This window comes from Balaenoptera physalus, assembly GCF_965194825.1.
Source record: "Balaenoptera physalus genome assembly, chromosome: 7".
In the NCBI taxonomy this organism is placed as follows: Eukaryota; Metazoa; Chordata; class Mammalia; order Artiodactyla; family Balaenopteridae; genus Balaenoptera; species Balaenoptera physalus.
Window position 1 is genome coordinate 15,927,417 of NC_138886.1, and position 21,271 is coordinate 15,948,687.

At 38.5% G+C, this 21,271-nt stretch overlaps 1 protein-coding gene across 1 annotated transcript; it reads right to left on the reverse strand.

Annotated features, from left to right (window-relative positions):
* Positions 1-14,198: 14,198 nt before the first annotated feature.
* Positions 14,199-15,872, reverse strand: LOC309664723 (pre-mRNA-splicing regulator WTAP-like). The gene is made up of 2 exons (XM_082470461.1): positions 15,254-15,872; positions 14,199-15,036 (listed from the first exon to the last, which is right to left on the reverse strand). The coding sequence occupies exons 1-2, from the start codon at positions 15,703-15,705 to the stop codon at positions 14,976-14,978; spliced, it is 513 nt and encodes a 170-aa protein (XP_082326587.1). The 5' UTR covers positions 15,706-15,872; the 3' UTR covers positions 14,199-14,975.
* Positions 15,873-21,271: the final 5,399 nt, after the last annotated feature.

A 21,271-nucleotide genomic window follows, 5' to 3' on the forward strand; every position in this document is an offset into this window, starting at 1 on the left:
TGCCTTAGCAAAATACTGAGAAAAAAGTTAGAAAGTCCATGTAAATGAACATATTAGCAAGGATATAGTAAGGTGAGAACAGAAAACCTGCCAAATAAACTACCAAATGTTACCAAGGAGAGCCCAGGGAATACTCCCTGTAAGAAAAAAATAAGAAATGTGCTAAGGGGAGTGGTGTGTTAGCATCATTGATGCGCTCTATTTACTTACTTATTAATTTATTTATGGTTGGCTGTACTCTGCTGGTCAGTGTTGACTAGGAGATACTATCATGGAACTAGGATCCATGGTTTCAATAATTGATAGAAGTTTAATACAGAAGACATGAAGTTTCAGCATCACCAGACACAAAGTAGTCTTACCATAATTAGAAGAGAGGCCAAATTGACATTCAGAGGATTTTAACCACCTTGGATTTGTGGAAATGGCTAGTAAATCATGATGTCTCTAGGACTGATATAAATGGGAAACTCACAAACATATTTCTCGATTATATAACCAAAACCTTTTAAGTCATCGGAAAGCTCCATCAGGTGCTGCAATGGGAAGTCATGGTCACTTATTCAGTTTCTGGTCTGAGGCTAAAAAGAGAAGAGAAGATAGAATCATCTTGATAAGGAAACCTGTAACACTGCAAATATATGCAATAAACATTTCCCCATTTTTCCTTCAAAGGAACTTATAACCAGCACTGTGCTGGAGCGGGCTTGTACTAACCATCAAGAGCAAATTATTCATATCTCCTCCTAACTCCGTGTTCAGTGACATGATGATGATTACTTTGATTAGCCACGAGTGGGGCTTTTACACCATGGAAATTGGCAAATGCTCTAATCAAGGTTTCATTTTTTTAATTTTTGTTTTTTCCCTTAAAAATCAGAATATTAAACATTTAACAGGCTACCACTGCCTGTGACAATATACTAGAGTAACTGTACTATTTAGGGATAGTCTTTGGGAATAAAGACTATCCAGATTTTTCTAGAGATGTTGGTTACAGGTTATGAGTTGACATTGATACCAAGGGACCTAAGATGCCCACTTTTAAAATCGGGGCATATGACGGATAGGTAATAAATAGAATCCTGGCTCAAGTCTACCTCACAATCATTTCATTTGGTATGCAGACCCACCCTGCAGTAATTAAATAAAAACACATATCTATAAAGTCTTGTACTATATCTAAAAAGTTTTTGCACAGTGAAGGAAACCACCACCAAAACAAACAAACAAAAAACAAAAAACAGTCTACTCAATGGGAAAGGATACTTGCAAATGATATATCTGATAAGGTGTTGATATTCAAAATATATAAAGAATTCATACAACTAAATAAAAAAAAACCACCAAACAACCTAATTAGAAAATGGGGAGAGGATCTGAATAGACGTTTTTCCAAGGAAGACAAATAGATGGCCAACAGGCACATGAAGAAGTGCTCAACATCACTAATCATCAGAGAAATGCAAATCAAAACCACAATGAGATACCACTTCACACCTGTCAGAATGGCTATTATCAAAAAGACAAGAAACAACAAGTATTGCTGAGAATGTAGAGAAAAGGGAACCCTTATGCACTGTTGGAGAGAATGTAAACTGGTGCAGGTATTGTGGATAACAGTACGGAGGTTCCTCAAAATACTAAAAATAGAACTACTGTATGATCCAGCAATCCCATTTCTGGGTATTTACCCAAAGAAAACAAACATACTGATTTGAACAGACATATGTATCCCTATGTTCATTGCAGCACTGTTTATAATAGCCAAGATATGGAAGCAACCTAAGTAGCCATTAACAGATGAATGGAGAAAGCAGATATCTCTCTCTCTCACACACACACACACACACACACACACACCCCACACACACACACTGGAATATTACTCAGCCATAAAAAAGAATGGAATCTTACTATGTGTGGCAACACGGATGGACTTGGAGGGTATTATCCTAAGTGAAATAAGTCAGACAGAGAAAAACAAGTACCATATGATTTTACTTAAATGTGGAATCTAAAAAACAAAACAAACAAACAAAACGAAACAGACTCACAGATACAGAGAACATACTGGTGATTGCCAGAGGGGAGGGAAAGTGGGGGGACAGATGAAATAGGTAAAGGGGATTAAGAAGTACAAACTTCCAGCTATAAAATAAATAAGTCATGGGGATGCAATGGGGATGAAATGGATGTAAGACATCCATTGTGATGGATGCTATCTGGTCTTAATGCAGTGATCATTTCATAATGTATAAAAATATCGAATCATTATGTTGTGCACTTGCAACTAATATAATATATATTAATTATAACTCAGTAAAATTGTTTTCAAATGTCCACTGTAGCATTGCTTATAATAGTGGAACACTGAAAACTATAAATTTTTCAGTGGGTGATTGGATAAAGCAATTTTGTACTATTCATGCAATGGGATATCATTCAGAAATAAACTTTTGACGCAGGCAAAGATATGGATGAATCTCAAAAACATTATGTTGAATAAAAGAAGACAGATTCACAAAAATGCATAGCTTATGATTCCATTCAAATGAATTTGTAGAACTGGCGAAACTAAGCTATGGTAAAGGAAATCAAATAAGCGGTTCTCTGGGGAGAGGGGTAGATCTACTGAAAAGGAGCATGAGATAACTTTCTGAGGATATGAAAATATCTTGATTTGAGTGCTGGGGTTACACAGGAGTATACATTTTCAAAAACTCATCAAATTGTATACTCAAAATATGTGCATTCTATCTAAATTTACCTCAGTTAACTTTTGTTTATTGAGTGCTTCCAATGTGTCTTTCGTTATTCTAAGCACTTATGTAAATCATGCCACTTGTGTCTCAGAGGAATCTTAAAAGTTTTCTTTGTCATTTTACAGAAGAAGCTGAAGCACTAGAAAATTAGTCAAGGTCAGACAGCAAAGACATGGTACAGCTGAGAGTCAGTTCCAGGCAGTCTTAAACCAGAGCAAGGACTCTTAATGTCTATGTTGTAATCAAGCTCTCCCCAAAGTCTACAGCCTTAAGTATTGACACTCACGGTCATTACCTGTCATTTCTGAAAAGTTGTCATCATATAATGTTTGCTTGGAATGGTAACAAACACTAAAAGATGCCTGCAATGAATGGTGGGGAAAGATATTGCAAGTTTAAATGGTGACAGGAGGCTCCAAATAGCATCCTTGAACTGCAGGCTGGGAGGCTGGCTGTCAAGAACCATCAAGGGGAGAAAGCTGCTCAGTGTGAGGCTGATCAGACAGCACCTAGAATACTGCAAACAGTTCTGGGCATCTCAACACGAGAGAGCTGTCAAGAAATTGGAAGAGATTCAAAGAGCATCAGGGAGCATGATTAAAGGACTGGAGGGATTGATTTACGAGAAAAGATTAAAAGAACTAAATACTGCCTGCGTAGATGGAGAATAACTAAGGAGGGACATACTAACAACATAAATATTTGAAGGGCACACACACAGAAGGAGAAAGATTGTTCATGTTGCCCCATGGAGGTATAAATAGAAATTAGAGGATGGAACACAGAAATGAAAATGTTGTCCAAATATTAGGAAACATGTGCTGACAATGAGGTCAATTAGACTTTGAAGGAGCTTCCCAGAAGACAAGCAGAAATCCAGTTGTCCAAGCCACTGACAATCAGTCCTGACACAGAATAACAACATCCTAATACTTTTGGGTCTAGAAGCAGAAAAATGTGATTTTATGGAGGAATTTTCCCCACCTCCTTAAGTATGTTAGGGACAATAATAGTAAAGCTATTTGCAGTGCTTCAAATACTTTTATATTTCATACTTACAGCAATTCTCTGTGGGAGATATTCCACCTCTTCTACATATCAGGGATGCTCAGTTTCAGAGAAGGTTTACAGATCTTGCAGGTGTAAGGGTAAAAAGCCAGGAGTCATTCCAGTTTTTAAAACTTCAAATCATATATCATCTTCATGAATGGATAGATATGAACAAGTCTTGCATTGGGCAATTTGAACATATTGTCACGACATTTTTTGTCAGAGAAGAGCTGGGGTGGATCAGTGTATGACTTGCCCGAGAGAATACACACCTGACCCAAGACAATCTTAGGCAACAGCTGGATTTGGGGAGAACAAATATGTTTTTAAATGAGTTATAAAGCTTCAATAACTATTGTGAGGAATGTGTGTTGGCTCATACACTCTTGGATTGTGAAATTGCAAGCTCTCATATAATTTTACGTCTACTTTGACTAATCGTTTATTCATAATTCACTTGTTTACTAAATATATTGTTTATTAAATATAAATACATATATATATATATTTGCATTAGACATTGCACTGAGAATACAGCAGCTGTGGACAAATCAAAGTCCTTCAAAGAGCTTATATTTTAGTTCAGGGAAAAAGATAATGGAGAAATTTAAGGAAATGACTAGTAGCAATAGGTGCAATTAAGAAAGAGAAAACAGATTGAGGAGATAGAGACGATAAGCTGCAGACTGGGAGAAAATATTTGCAAAAGATACATCTGATAAAGAGCTATTACCCAAAAAACAAGATGAAGTCTTAAAACTCAACAAGAAAACAATCTGATTAACAAATGAGCCACAGACCTTAATAGACACCTCACCAAAGAAGATATACAGATGGCAAATAAGCATATGGATAGATGTTCCACATCACATATCATCAAGGAAATGATGGTGAGATACCACTACACACATATCAGAATGGCCAAAATCTGGAACACTGACAACACCAAATGCTGGCAAGGATGTGGAGCAACGGGAACTCTCATTCATGGCTGGTGGGGATGCAAAGTGGGACAACTGCTTTGCAAGACAGTTTGGCGATTTCTTACAAAACTAAACATACACTTACTGTACAATATAGCAATCATGCTCCTTGGAATTTACTCAAAGGAGTTGAAAATTTATGTTCATATAAACACCTGTACATAGGTGTTTATAGCAGCTTTTTTCATAATTGCCCAAACTTGGAAGCAATCAAGAAACCCCTCAGTGGGTGAATGGATAAATAAACTGTGGCACATCCAGACAATGAAATGTTAGTAGGTGCTAAAAAGCAATGAGCTATCAAGCCATGAAAAGATATGGAGGAAACTTAAATGAGTATTACTAAGTGAAAGAAGCCAATCTGAAATGGCTACATGGTGTATAACTTCAATTATAAGACATTCTAGAAATGGCAAAATTATGGAGGCAGCAAAAAGATCAGTGGTTGCCAGGGGCTGGGTGGGGGCAGAGAAGGAGGAATGAATAGGCAAAACACAGAAGATTTTTAGGGAAGTGTGATGCTATAAAGATGGATACATGTTATTATACATTTGTACAAACCCAGAGAAACTACAACACTGAGAATCAAGTGTAATGTCAACTATGGGCTTTGGGTAATTATGGCATGTCAATGTAGGTTTATCAGTTGTAACAAACGTACCACTCTGGTGCGGGATGTTAATAATGGCTGAGGCTATGCCTGTATGGGGGCAGGGAGTCATGTGGAAAATCTGTACCTTCCTCTTAATTTTGCTGAGAACCTAAAACTGCTCTAAAAAATATTCTTACATGCACACACACACACACACACACACACACACAGAATGAGGATGGGAATTGTGATTGGAAAGTTTACATCTGGAGGTCTGCGAAGGCCATATTAGGAAAGTAATATTTGAGCAGAGACATGATTGAAGCAAGGGAGTGAGCTCCATAAAAATCTGTGAAAGTACATATCAGGCAGAGGACAGAGCAAGGACAATTTCCAGGGATGGGATGTGTTGGTCTGTCTATCTGAGAGACCACAGTCAAGAGTTCACTGTAGCTGAGTTGGAAGGAGGGAGTATAAGTGCTGAGATAGGGGATGTAGTCAGGGGACAGATTCTAAAAGGTATTATTGTGATTGTAAGCTCTTTTTACTCTGGCTGAAGTCAGAAGGTATTGTAAGATTTTGAGCAGAGAAGGAACATGATCTCTCTTATATTTTAAAAGAATTCTTCTGAGTACGGTGTATAATACAGTCTGTAGGTAAGGATGAAAGTAAAAAGACCAGTTAATGGGCTACTGCTATTATCCAGGTGAGCGGTAATGATAACTTGCACCAGGGTGGCAGCAGTGGACGTAGGGAGAAATTATCAGATTTTGAGGGTACAACCAACAGGATCAGCCAATGAGTAGGGATGTGAGATAAAGAGATGTATCATTTTATAACGTATCATGATCCATTGCAACAATTTTCCCTGTTTTCTTTTCTAGATCACAAATCCCTTAAAAAAATATTAATCACTATATTTACAGCACTTAGAAATGCCTGGTATAAGAATCACCATTTGGGATTAAGGCTGCCTCAAACAGAATCTCAGCTCTGCAATTTATTTGCTGTCTGACCTTAACTAGTATACTAGTGCCTCTACTTTTTTCATCTGTAAAATGAAGAATTCCCCGAACACAGGTTTTACAAGTCTGGGGCAAGTGGACATGAACAAGAGTCTGGGCTTTGTGCCACTCTGATTTCATCCAGAACAGTTCTGCTTTTATCAGTCTATATATTTATTATCTATGTAAGGCTTCATTAGGAAAAAAGGGGTTTTATGGGTAAAATATGAATGAGAAAGTGATGGATTAAGTAACACCTACAGTCTCTTCTAAAGTAATGACCACTGTGTCACTTAATAAAAGCTTATGGAACCGCTGATGAGCCAGGCACAATTTTGGGTGCTTCAAACACAATACTGAATCCAATGGGCAGAGTCTCTGCCCTAACAGGGCCCACAGGCTAGGATGTGTTCTTACTTAGGAGGGCCCTGGAACCCTAGAGAGTTATGTATTTTTTCAGAGAGCCACTGGACACTTCGATATTATATATAATATTTTGTAAAACTGTATGTATGTTGGATTTTCTTAGAGAGAGCATGTGCTGTTTTCATTAGTACATTTTTTGTAAAAAACTAAAGCAAAAAACAAAAAAACTTTTTATTGAAATATAATGAATCCAATTCTTAAAACAGGCTTTGATCTCCAAAATTAAGAATCACTACACATAATGATTAAAATCTCTCCCAGCTTACTTATTCTATGTTTCTATTGTTTCTTCTGCAATTTTGCTAAGACAGAGAATCTACTTGTAAATAGAAATATGTACTGCTATTTCCTTTATGCTTATAAACATGAATTGCCACAAAAATATATTTTAAAGTGCAGGCAAACTACACTACAGATTAGTCCAAATATAAGAAAGCATCCTACACTTTCGCCATCTACACAGGCAAATTGATAAAAAAATAAAGTAGGATGTGACTTATATCAGAAAATGTTCATTCAATTTTGTGTTTTTTCCCTAATATTGATTTCCTTTTAACAAATAAGTTTGTTTAAAAATCATCTACGGGCTTCCCTGGTGGCGCAGTGGTTGAGAGTCTGCCTGCTAATGCAGGGGACACGGGTTGGAGCCCTGGTCTGGGAAGATCCCACATGCCGCAGAGCAACTGGGCCCATGAGCCACAACTGCAGAGCCTGCGCGTCTGGAGCCTGTGCCCCGCAACGGGAGGGGCCGCGATAGTGAGAGGCCCGCGCACCGCGTTGAAGAGTGGCTCCCGCACCACGATGAAGAGTGGCCCCCCCTTGCCGTAACTAGAGAAAGCCCTCGCACGAAACGAAGACCCAACACAGCTAAAAATAAATAAATAAATAAATAATAAAAAGAGTAGCTATTAATTTAAAAAAAAAAATCATCTACTAGGGAGAGGAATCTGGCTGGGAGGAGGGTGTGTTTAAGAACAAGCAACAGTTAAAAGTGTTCAGGGCCACTGCCCATTGGAAATCAATCAGAAGTGAAATATAAAGCATTTCTACCATTATAATGGAAGTTCGTGGGAAATAGGATTCCATTTATGCAATTCTGATTTATAGGCAACTTCTTTCTTTTCTTTTTTATTATACAAAGGCCCAAGATCTAGTCCCAGAACTACCACAAATTAGCTTTGTGAGAGAAAACAACTCAGTTATTCTAAGTGTTAGTTTCCCTCATCTGTAGAACCAGACTTGAAGCTCCAATATCATCAGAAGTATATCTACATTTTTTGAAACCACACTTCTAATACCTAGCACATAATAGAAACACTGTAACTCTTAAAGGAACGGATGAAAAAACGAATGAATGAATGAGGGGTCTAGAAGTCATGTGGTAGGGTGGAAAGAGCTCAATAATTAAAGAAATTAAAAGACATGAATTGCTCACCCTGCTTTACAAAATTATCATATGCATAACCTTGGGGAAGATATTTATAATTTCAGACCTCATTTTCCTCATATATAAAATTTGCCTCACCCAGATATGTGAAAAGCATTTTACCAACAAGAAAATAATGGAGGCCGTGCTACCCATTTAATTGTGATCTCTGGAGTAGCTCTTGAGCTTTACTGTTCTCTGACTGTACCCCTCACCAATCTGCAGACTTCAAGGACAAGCCTACTAGTTTCCTGCACTCTTGGTTAGCTACCTGCTATGGAGCGATGCTCAGATAATAAAATTCAGAACCAACACCTGAAAAATATGGATACCACTGAAGCCAAAGTTCTCTTCTCCAACTCCTCCCCCTTTGTTCATTCTACTGTCAGATCATATTAAAACAATCCTAAAGAAAAAAAAATCAACACAAACAAAAAAGCCATCTGAGCAAGCAGTAAATGTACCCAGATTATGTTAAAATATATTAAATATATTTAATGTGTATTGCCTTTTTCATGAATGTTGCCAGAGCTATTTTGGGGCTTGATTCAAATCCAACCTCTGAGACATAAAGCTTTTTAAAATGCAGTTTACAAGAGAAGAGAATTTGATTTTGTATAGTATACTTTATCCTTTGGGTTTCTAAACATTTATTTAGTTATTTATTTTTATTTATTTTGGTTGCGTCGGGTCTTAGTTGCAGGCACATGGGATCTTCGTTGAGGTATGCAGGATCTTTTCCTTGTGGCGTGCAGGCTCTCGTTTCGCCACTCGGGCTTCTCTCTAGTTGTGGCGTGTGGGTTTTCTCTCTCTAGTTGTGGTGCATGGGCTCCAGAGCTCGTGGGCTCTGTAGTTTGCAGCACGTGGGCTCTCTAGTTGAGTCCTGTGAGCTCAGTAGTTGTGGTGCAGGGGTTAGTTGCCCCGTGGCCTGTGGGATCTTAGATCCCTGACCAGGGATTGAACCTGCGTCCCCTGTACTGGAAGGCGGATTCTTTACCACTGGATCACCAGGGAAGTCCCTATCCTCTGGGTTTCTAAAAGAGCATCACAAAGCAACATGTTAGATCCTTGCCTTGTGGAAAGTGCAGTCAGAGCCAAGAGGCTTTGTGAATCCATTGGTGGGTCATGCTGAGCTCTCATCAGCTGACTATTTTACAAGGTGGCAATGGCATGTCTTGCTAGGGTTCAGACTACAGAGAGGGCCCAAAAGTGGGAAGTCAATTCACAGGAGTAGTGCAAAGTGGAGTTTTGAGATTAAATCAGACAAAGACAAGAGGAAAAAGCTGTGGAGATGAGAAATGACAAATATACTAAGAGTAAGGCAGTGACCTGACTCACCTCTGCTGAGGGTTCTGCTGTTGTTCTACATGGATAGGCCAGAATCCATCAGCTCTTCAGATCTAGCTGCGACCTAAACCATGCAATTAACTCATCATCAACACTCGCCCAGCTCTTCCCCTGGTCCCAAACATTTAGTCAGGACATTTCTCACGTAGATTTGACATTATGTCCCCCTCATTGGTAACCGCTCACTGATCCTACAGTTAATTCCTTTTTTCATACCTTCGGTGCTTCTCTCCTGAAATATTTCACTGGTTCTTTTAATGGTCTTCTTGCCTCCAAATCTACAAAACTCAAGTCATTTGATTATGTGACTCATGCCACTTTCCAGTACATATAGTTGACTGTATCTTCCAACAATCCTTTGGAGTAGGTATTATCATTCCCATTTTATGCATGAGGGACTCACTCATGAATTTTTTAATGAAAGGGGAAAATTTATTCTCCCTGTGTGTGCTTCCACTGTATTTTTTCCATATTATTGTTCTTACTACTTGTTTTATGTTCTATCCATCCAAATGTCCATCTTCTTTTTTTAAAAAACAAATTTTGCAAGCAAGTTTAGTGTTACTTATTTATTTATTGGCCATGCCACGTGGCTTGAGGGATCTCAGTTCCTTGACCAGGGGTTGAACCCGGGCCATGGCACTGAAAGCCCAGAATGCTAACCACCAGACCACCAGCGAACTCCCAAAATGTCCATCTTCTAAATAAGAACATAAACTCCTTAGGGACTGGGTCTTATCTCATTCGTCTTTATATCTCTGGTGCCTAGAACACAGTGAAAGCTATTTAAAATTTTGAATGACTATGTAAAAACATGCATGAACGAATGAATTAAAATGAATAGTGTTGGTGGTTCTATAGTCCTTTAGAGGACAGGAGAGTGGAAGTGCACTATTTCCTGTAGTATGTTTTATAAAATTCTAGTTTAGTGAGATAATCTATGGCAAACTAAAAGCTCTTGAGTCCAACAAGATTGTAAAATTTGAAGAATCTCCTCCAGAATATTCTCAAATCGAATCCAAGAAGTCACAAAGCAGAGACATTAAAAAAAAAAAATTTGTTGGGACTTCCCTGGTGGTCCAGTGGTTAAGACTTCATGCTTCCAATGCAGGGGCATGGGTTTGACCCCTGATTCTGCATGCTGCATGGCCAAAAAAAATTTTTTTGTTGAATGAAAGGTTTTCCAAGTTCATTGGACTACAGATACCTCCTTCTCTTCTTCGTCCTCTTTCTCTTCTCCCTCCTGCCTTCGCCTTCTCCTTCTTCTTCTTCCTCTTTTTTCTTCTTCTTCTTCTCTTCCTCCTCCTTCTTCTTCTTTCCTTTTTGCATAAGAGGAATTAACATCCCTCCAAAATAATTACTATACAAATATAAACTAAGAATCATAGGGCCAAAATGATACCCCTTCTGAGTACTTTAGATACTGTCTGTAGGCAGAGACCTCTTCAGGAGGTATCTTCAAACTGAGATTCCATAGGTTTAGACAGAAGACACCTCAGTGGTTCAGAGGTTTGGTCTTGTGACAGCCCTACTCTGAATCATCTGTCATGTTCTTGAGAGTCTAATATAAGCTTTGATAGCGTACCTTTTTCCAATGGTTGGAAGATTCCAGAGAATGTTAAAAACGACAGAGCTGAAGGATTAGGTATGCAGGTGAGGCACAGTCTTGGTAGCTGCATCAAACACTAGGAATGTTTTATTGGAGAACAGAGGCATGCACAAAGCTCTGTGCATTTTCTAGTCTGAACAAAACGGAAGAAATCACAAGTCAGTTCTCAGCACTGACTCACAGTCCCTAAAATGGTGAGGATGGAAAATCACTGCTCTGAGTAGAAACAAAATGAAATATTTCTGAACACCTTTCCCTGACAGGTTTAAAAAAGCAAAGGAAGCAAAGGAAGGGGGTTGCTGGCTGTGAAAAGTCTTGGATGAATGTATTGAGAGCAGTTATTTTAGTGGTGCTGGTGATAAAAATTAAATGGGGACCTTATGGGAAATGTACATTTCATGGGAATGTGTTGGGACAAATGCAGGTTTTTAGAGGCACTCTCAGAAGCTGGGCAAAAGTGGCAAAAAATACAAAGTCAGAACAGGGACAGGGTGAGAGGAGGAGGGAGACCAGAAAAGACACACTTTGCAAACAGAGGAGATCACATTTAAGGCTATCTGGGACAGACAGCCTGTAAAATACTCAATTCTAGCAAAACAAGGGGGTAGGAGTTAGATAAGAAGGAGGAATCAAGGGAAGGAGAAAGAAGGAAGAAAGACAAAAGGAGGAAGAGGGATAGAGAGGAGAGAATTCAGAAAGAACATAAGGTAGAGAGGAGCGAGAGGAAGGCATGAGTGTGTATCACTGCAAATTAATAAGACACTGCTTAATAAAACTGCAGAGACCCTGGGGGTCACACTAACCTGGGTTAGGAATCAACCTCTGCTATTTAGTAATTGTAGACCTTAAACAAATACATAAATTCTCTGAATATTTGTTTCTCTTTTTTTGAAATGGGGATAGGAATATCTATCTCACTGAGTCATTTTATTATTTAAATTAACTAATGTTCATGAACGGTCTAGTACCAAGCCTACTATATTGTTAGCATTCACGCATAGTTACTTTAAAAAAATTAGTAACATAAGTATCTAGGCAAAAAGTGGAGAAAGTCCATTTCCTTAGCATAATGAGTTCTAGGCATATATGTTAGCTTATATTATGATTATTTTTAGTAAAATAATGTCATCATTAATTATTTCAGACAAAGATAATCTTTTGCCTTGTGCCTGTGTATATGATATTCTGTAGAACCTTAATCCTGTTGGTAGTTCATGAAGAGGCTCATTGATTATATCATCTTTATCTAAATCTGAGTAATGGTTTCAAGAAACAGAAAAACATTCTGACTAGCCTTGGCCAAGGGGATTGTAAGTATGATAGAGGGTTGGGCAGGGAACTCAAGTTCAACAAGGGCTGCTAGGTCTCTCAATGGTCCAGAACCAGACACTAAGAGGACCTCCAGACAGAGCAGGTTTTTCTCTGGGTGGGCACAGTTTCTCACTGTGTCTGCTTTTCTTTAAACACACCAACCCTCTCTACCTCCAGATGCAAGTGGACTGAACTCTACTGCTCTGCCTTGGAGATGGCCATAGTTCCCTAATGTTTATAAGCACCATTCACAAAAGAGTCCCAGTTTGATGGTGTCCCAATTTCCTACCTTCAGGACAGAGAATATGATCTTTCCAGCAAGAAGAAGGAAAGTTGCATCATTTAAAAAACTTGCATCATTTAAAAAACTCCATTAAAAAGTGGAGGGCATAGGGAAAAGTTCTTGGGAATGAGTCAGATCTCTGATAAAAAAGTGTTTGCTTTGAGTTTTTGGTGGGTCATTATACCTATTTGTGTATTAAAGACATCAAAGCATCTACACAGAAATCTGTTCAGCATTGTTTAACTCAGCCTTTATAAAACTTATTTTACCCAGAGCCTTTTATTAACATGAGAACACATGATGGAGCTGTATGTGATTTCACAGGACATGTGGGATTTTAGAGCCAAGGGGTAGGAGGCATAGAAACCTTAAACATAGATGGACCATAATGATCAGTGGTTCTACGTGGTCCCATTTCACAAGTGAGGAGAACTGAGACTCAGAGAATGAAAATATCCTAGGTCGCATAGCTAGGGGGTGGCAAACTGGTACCCAATTCTCTGAATCCTCAGTTAAGTACTGTTCTTTCACAGCCTGCTGATCCCCAAGGGCTGCCATTGTTGACATATTATCAGATAATCTATGAAGTTGGCTGCCACCTGAACCCCTAACCCATTAAGCCCTCAGGACTGGCATGTTGAGATTGGATTTTTAAAAAGGAGCCATGGAAAAAAATCACATTTAATTCACTTGGCTGGGGCACAGCTATTCTATAAAGTGAAGGATGCCTGGAGAATGAACCCAGTATGATGCTCTTCCAGACTACAATGTCTTCAGCTACTCTATTCATTAAAACATTTCTAATTTCTCTGAGACAAGTTGGTAGCAATTATCAATCACCAGTGACGTTTTATTGGATGGATTCAGAGATGAGCAAGTGAAAAGTACTAGAATGTGGCTGAACTCACTACCCAGACCACCCTCTTCTCCCAATCAGCCCACCCCTATATATAAACATTTCAATATCCTGGCTTCTTAATTTTGTTGTGAGTTTTGATCATAAATCTTTAGACAAAGATGCTTCAAGATAAGCCAGTAAAAGGCAATTAGATGTTTCATTTGCAGCCAAAGTATAGTTATTTTGCAGAATTTGGCTGTTTAGCAGGGGACGTTTTGAGATATAAGATCAAGATAACAATGAAATTAGTCTTTACATGCTCAATTACGTCATGTGATGCTTTGCCTGGATCCTGCTACCTTCAACTTTTCTTTACTCTGTTGCATGATTTGGCTCTCAGAAATACATGCTTGACCACATAAAAAGTATTGGGACCATCTAGCCTCATTGTAGAAGGGCTCATGAATGTTAGTTCAGTCATTTGTAAGACTAAACAGAAAGTTGGTTTTACTGGGATCTAGCTCTAATATGTCTTGCTTTTAGTAATTGGGCTTCTGCTTTATTTTTTTTTTTTTCAAGGCACATTTAATTTAATATCAAGAGTGCAATACAAAAGGCCCAAATACAATGAAGGAACACATTCCCCCATTAACACCAACGACAATGCTCTTTCAACATGTGCCTGTTGAATGGAATGGGGATTTAATAAATTTCACTACTGAAAAAAATAACGCAGTGAGTCTCATCACAGCTAATATCCTTATACAATCTAGTTGTGAAATGAATGTTTATAATGCTTCAAACAGTTTAGACCTGAAGTTTGATACCACACCTTCATCATTTGTACATTCCTCAATAAGATTATCTACAGTATTAGCAACCATTCAAAGAACAAACCATTGAGTAAAACCACATTGATTTAAGGCTCAATCAAGTAATATGGAGCCCCAAACTAAATGGTTAAATATATGAACTACTTGTACTGACATCTATTATTTGATTCTCTCATGACTATTAAGTTGGTTCTTAGCAAATAAACCCTTTAAAGGCAAAATTCACCTCATTTGAGTTTGACCCAGAAATTCAACAACAATCACGAAGTCCACAGTCTTATTGGCAAAACTGATATACAGCGTCTCTAAGTCACTATGCTCAAGGTTAAGAGCGATGCATATTCCATCTTTACATTTACTGGAATTTTACATGTTCAATTCATGATTTTAAATCTCTAGGTTTTCATTCCTCCAAACTGTCTGACGACACAGTGTGCCACAGACTTAAGACTTCTGTTTCTCCCTCTATTTTCTTCAAACAGAAACATTTCTCAAGTGTCTACATGTTCTAGAAGGGGAATTTTTCGGAGGTGGCCACTTCTTCGGAATAGTCCGACGCCATCAGGCCTCTGAAGCAAGGGGAGGGGGAAGAGAAAAAAGCTGAAACACAAGGTTCATCTGGTAAGTTTTACATTAAGCATTACAAGCTGGACAGTGTAAGAATGTGGCTTTTTGGCTCAAGAAGTCTGAGTCTTGGTGTGGAAACGAGCACTCGGCTGTCCCACCACAGCTCTCTCGTAGTGGGACTGTCAGGGAAGTCTTGACTGGGGAGTATGATTTGTTTACCTATCAGGTGTAAACTTCCAGGCACTCAGTTCATTTTGGGCTTGTTCCAGTTTGTCTTTAGTCTGTTCCAGTTCACCTTTCATTTTTAGGAAAAACAAGTTGATCGCTGGGTCTACCATTGTTGATCTCAGTTGGGCAACGCTAGGCTGCTGGACTTGCTTGAGGTACTGGATTTGAGTAGTACACTCTTGCATCTCTTGCTCCTTGGTTGCTAGTCGCATTACAAGAATGTTTTCCCTGCGTGCAGACTCTTGCTGTTGTTGCTTTAGTTTTTCTTCAGATTCCCTTAAGCCAGTTACATCATTAGAGTTAAGATCTGTGTACTTGCCCTCCAAAGCTTGCACATATGCTTCATATTGTTTCCACCTGAGAATTAATTCATCTCGTGCCATAACTTTGAAGTCTGTTTCACTCAGTCGAACCTTTTTAGGAAGAGGTTCCTCGTTGGTCATCTTGAATCCTCTCCTGACGGAGGCCGCGCCGGTGCCGCCCAGTCACATAGGCTGACTCCGCGCTGCCCGCTCGCTGCCCTGGCCGCCCGACCCCGCTGCCGCCGGCCCCCGCACTCCTCCTACCGCCACAGCCCCGGCTCTCCCCTTTATTTGCAGGTCTCGCTGCCACAAAAATCTGCTTTATTTTTCTTATTGGATGTCCATCTTATATTTATTTATTTATTTATTTATTTATTTATTTATTTATTTATTTATTTATTTATTTTTAATGTAGGTTGCTGTTGGGTGTGTATATAATAACACCTACAATCTTTTTTTTTAATTAATTTTTTTTTAATTTTTATTTTTGGCTGTGTTGGGTCTTCGTTTCTGTGCGAGGGCTTTCTCTAGTTGTGGCAAGCAGGGGCCACTCTTCACTGCGGTGCGCAGGCCTCTCACTATCGCGGCCTCTCTTGTTGCGGAGCACAGGCTCCAGACGCACAGGCTCAGTAGTTGTGGCTCACGGGCCCAATTGCTCCGCGGCATGTGGGATCTTCCCAGACCAGGGCTCGAACCCCTGTCCCCTGCATTGGCAGGCAGATTCTCAACCACTGCACCACCAGGGAAGCCCCTCCATCTTATATTTAAATTTGAATAATTCAATTACATTTTTGCTCTTATGTGCCTGAGTCCCAGCTTGTATAACATGCCAGGTAGTGGTGTGGTTCTGGCATTGGAATCAGACACTTGGATTTGAATCTTATACTAATATTTGCTAGCTTTGTGATCTTGGGCAAGTTACACAACCTAACCTAGACTCAAGTTTTCTTTTTTGAACAACGGGGCTGATTATTTCTACCTTAGAGAAGTTAAAGATAGATGTTTCATATAAAGCACTGTTGTTCTCTCTATATATTTAAAGATGTTAATTACTCATTTCTGTACTATTTTAGGTCTTTGAAATTGGATATTTGTTTATCTTTTTCCCCTCATTCCTCATCATCATACTCCACCTATTCTTTGGTACACCTGTCTACCACCTCCACCTAGATCTCCTGTACCACAGGGCCACAGAGTCTCTGGAAATGGGTTATTTATTCTCCGTACTCAGTGATATTTGCCTTCAACTTCCTTTCCGTGGAATGAGTCTGTGTCTGCTGACTCCACTGAGGATGTCTAAATTTCCAAACTTAAAACTTTCTAATCTGATGGTACCACACAAACCATATGCCATTGTCTGAGAATATAGAAACTGGTTGTCTCATAAAACATATACCAAGATTTTAAGAAAACAGAATTGATAAATATAATGTTTATATTATCTGTGATCCATTTTCAAAATAGAGTTACGTATTCAAATCAGGCAATTTATATCTTCTATTAAAGTTTTTCAGCAATTAAATTATTTGAAAAATTCTCCCATGATAAGATCAGGGAGCAGATGCTATACAAGTCACTTCAACAAGTCTTTGAAATAAACAATAAACAGGCAAAATATATGTGGTTGAGAAGTCCAAGATGAAGGTGCTGGCAGATGTGGTGTTTTGTGAGGACCAGCTTCCTGGTTCACAGATGACTGTCTTTTCCCGGTAACCTTACATGGCAAATGGGAGAAAGGATCTCCTTGGAGTCTTTTTTGTAAGGGTACTAAGCTCTTTCATAAAGGCTCTGCCCTTATGACTTAAATCACCTCCCAAAGGCCTTACCTCCAAAATACCATCACATTGGGGATTTAGTTTCAACATAAGAATTTTGGGGGGACACAAACAATTGTTCTACAGCATTGTGGAAGTAGTTAACCTCAGAATTGCAAATTAAAGCATTGCCATTTTGATGAAAACAGGTTATTTTCAAATGCAATCTGAATGGTGTGGTCAATGAAAAATAACAAGGAAATAGTATAAGACTTTTCAATTTCATACCTATGGGATGGTAGAGGAATGATGGTGGAGGAATGGTAGAATGTAAAATAATAATTATTAATTAATGACAGGATGCAAGAAAGAAGAATGGCTAAAGATTTTGACCCAGAAGCCTATGATGAGGAGATGAATTTTGTATATGTGATTGAGGACACTATCATACCATGAAGGCATCAATCTCCAAAATAAAACCGATACACAACTGGTATGGTATTGAGTGCTAGAAATATGAAAAGGAGTCAATATTTGCCTCCATTTTCATAAAGCCTACAGTCTAATGAAGAAGACAAAAAGTCAGTTGAAGTAGGAGTGAATGTAGAGGGATCACAGAGGTCAGAGAAACGTGCATTGGTAGTAAAGAGGAGGAATAATATCTGGGCACACACGATAAGATATGGGAGAGGGTAAATGTCACTGAAGAAAGACAATAAAGGATCGATAGTCATCTTCATAAGATGGCAAGAGGATACTCCAAAAACAGGGAACAATTTTAAGGATAAAGGAAACTTTGGTGAAGATGATAAAACCGAACAAACAAAAAGCTCAATTTTCACTAATTTACAAAAGGCTCTATTGTTCCCAGAGCTTTATTCAAACTATTTGAAACTAACTTCTAGATCAATGCTATGGTAGCAATCCAAGACATCGTGTGGGTTGAAAATATAAATTGCCTCAATAAATGCTGGGGCCGGGGGGTGTGGGACATAAGTCATTAAGGGAAACCATGTCTCTGGAACATAATAGGCAAGGTATTCATGGAGTCAGCTGAGGCCATGGGTACTTTACCCAAATGATCTCACTTAATCCTCACAACAGCCCCATGGCAGATGTGGAAGCTGAACTAAGAAACAAAATAATTCACTCAGAGTTAAGAAATTAATACTCATCAATGGTGAGACTCAGTCCAGGTCTGTTGGACTCCAAGGTATTTTTCCTGTACAATGATATTCCCATGATGTCCCCTAAAATAACTGGAAATCTTGAATGAGGGAGAGAGAGCAGGTGGAGAAAGACATAGAGATGACAGGGAAAGAGAAAACAAGTGATCTTTATTATGGTGTTTATCCTGTAGTTAATTTTTGTAATATTTCTTTTTAGTGTCCGTCCCTCACATCCAGCTGAGCCTCCCAAAGGGAAATGCAACTCATATTTTTGTTGAGCCTCATGAGGTCTGGCATGTGGTAATATTCAATATATGGTCATGTAATTAATAAAATAAGTGTAAAAATGTGTATAAATGTGTTAGAATTTCTACATATTTTTGACTAGGAATTAAAAATTGTGTCCCTAAAAAAACAAAGAGAGAGAAAGCATGTCTATTTTGGAGGATGACATTTTGAAATATACATCAATAAAGACAGACGTCATTTTACAAACTATTTCTCAATGTGCCTTGTAGATAATGCCTGGGACATTATAGAAAGATTGGATGTCGTCATAATACGGAGGTTGGTCTTTCACTCCTGGAAGAACTAGTCAGTTGTGGCTCCTAATGTGAATTCTTAATCACTGAGCTGAGACTATAATCTTTGATCCACTGAATATTATTCATTAACATACTTCAAGTATTTGATCAACACTGAACAATGCCTGAATGCAAGTCTGAAGTCTGTGAGAATCCATTCTCAGGACACAAGTCCTTCAAGAATAGTAGAGCTTTCATCCATACCACTCCTCTTATATTGATCCTTCAGTGTCACCATGACCTCCACTTTGGTAAATCTAATGAATGAGACTGGAGCAAAACTGTTTGAACTATCAGCATAATTTGACATAGGGGTTCGCTCCTCCCTTTTTGATACATGCTCTTTACTTCTCTTCCAGAACATCATACTCTTCTGGTTTCTTCCATGCTCACTGACTCCTTAGTCCTTCTTAGTCTCCTTGGCTAGCTCCGCTTCATCTCACTGACTACTTACGTTCAGTGTATTTCCAGGCTTAGTATTAAACATCTTCTTTGTATCTATTCACTTCCACATGACTTTGAATACCATGTATACTTCATAACTCTCAAAGTTATCCATTTAATTCTGAAAATTAGATTTATGTATAATAATGTCTACTGAATGTTTCCTTAACTTGATAGTAGTCATCACAAATGTGAAAATCTAAAACTGAACTCTTGATCTACTGCTTTTCTACCTCCAAAACTATTCCACTTAGAGGCTTTCTTGTCTCAGTTAATGGTAACTCTATCCCTACCTTCTCAGACCAGAAATCCTGGAGTCATTTTGAGTCTTCTCTTCCTTTCAAACCTCATTTCCAATTTGGTAGCTAATTCTGTTGGTCTTACATTTGAGGTTATATCCAGAATTTAATCACTCCTCACTACCTCCACTGCTACTCTTATGATTCAAGCCACTCTTATCTCTCACTTGGCCTATTACAATAGCCTCCTAACTACTTTTTTCTCTTTCTACCCTTACCACCCTTCTCCCCTCAATTCTAAACATGGAATCCAGATTAGTTTTATTAAAATGCAATTCAGATAATGTCACCCCTTCGCTCAAATCCTTCCAACAATTGAGTCTTCATGTCATTAAGAGTGTAATGGCCTACAAGACCCCAGGTGACCTGAGATTCAAACCTCTCTGATCTCAACTCATTTTCCTTACCAGCCACAATGACCTCCTTGATGTACATTAAACATAAAGGAAAATGTATATCCTGATCCACTGAACTTGTTCCCTTTGCCTGGAATATTCTTCTTCTGGATATGCCACACATACTACCTTGATATATTTGCTTAAATCTCACCTCCTCTTTGGTGCCTACCTTGGCCACCATATTTTAAGTTGTATTCATTACTCCCCGAACTCTCCATTCTTATTCCCTACTTTATTTTTTTCTATGGTATTTTTTACCTGCTAATACATTATATACTCTAGTCTATTCTTTTTATTATGGGCCTCCCAATAAAATGCAAATTCTATGAGGACAAAGACTTTGCTTTTTGTACTGTTTTATACCCTGTGCTTAAAACTGTTATTGTAACATCCATAGTGGGAGCTCAATAAATGTTTGTTGAATGAATGAATGAATAATAGATCCTAAAGTTACAGAGTGTGCTAGAGGCAGAAGTAATCTTAGGAATTATCTAAGGTAATTTACTTACTTTTTTTACAGATGAAGAATCTGAATCTTTGAGAAATAAACTGACTCATCTGAAATAGAAAATAGTTCTCCTAGTATATAGTTCAGACTATCATTTTTCTTGCCGTGTCTACAGAGTCAGGTACAATGCTTGGCTTGAAGCAAGTGCTCAGTGAGTCTCTTTTGAATGAATGGGTCCAGGGTTCTTTCACTACACCATACTAACAGCCTTAACTTGTAATTTGGTGGATCTATGGGAAGTGGTTGGGTGCAACAGATTACTTCCAAAGTTTATTTCAACTATAAATTTCTATTGGATGGGCATTCTAAATAACTTGCTAGTTGTTATATAATCATACTTTCTTCTCTCCCCCATACTTCTCCTTACTCCCTTTCCAATAGTTGTGCACACCTTCCACCTCCTCTCCTGAAAAGGAGTATAAAAATATCTCTCTTTGGATGGTAGAATAAATACCTTCTAAATAAAGTACGAAAATTATGCATTCCTAGGTAACTGGACCAGATTATTGGCCATGGGTGGCATGATTTGGGAGAATTTGAGGTGATTTTAG

Excerpts from the sequence above, each read along its gene's own strand:
- LOC309664723 (XM_082470461.1), bottom strand. The coding sequence starts at position 15,705 with ATGACCAACGAGGAACCTCTTCCTAAAAAGGTTCGACTGAGTGAAACA. Across the intron at positions 15,037-15,253 it reads TGGAAGTTTACACCTGATAG|AGGCCTGATGGCGTCGGACT; the intron begins GTAAACAAATCA and ends CCCTTGCTTCAG.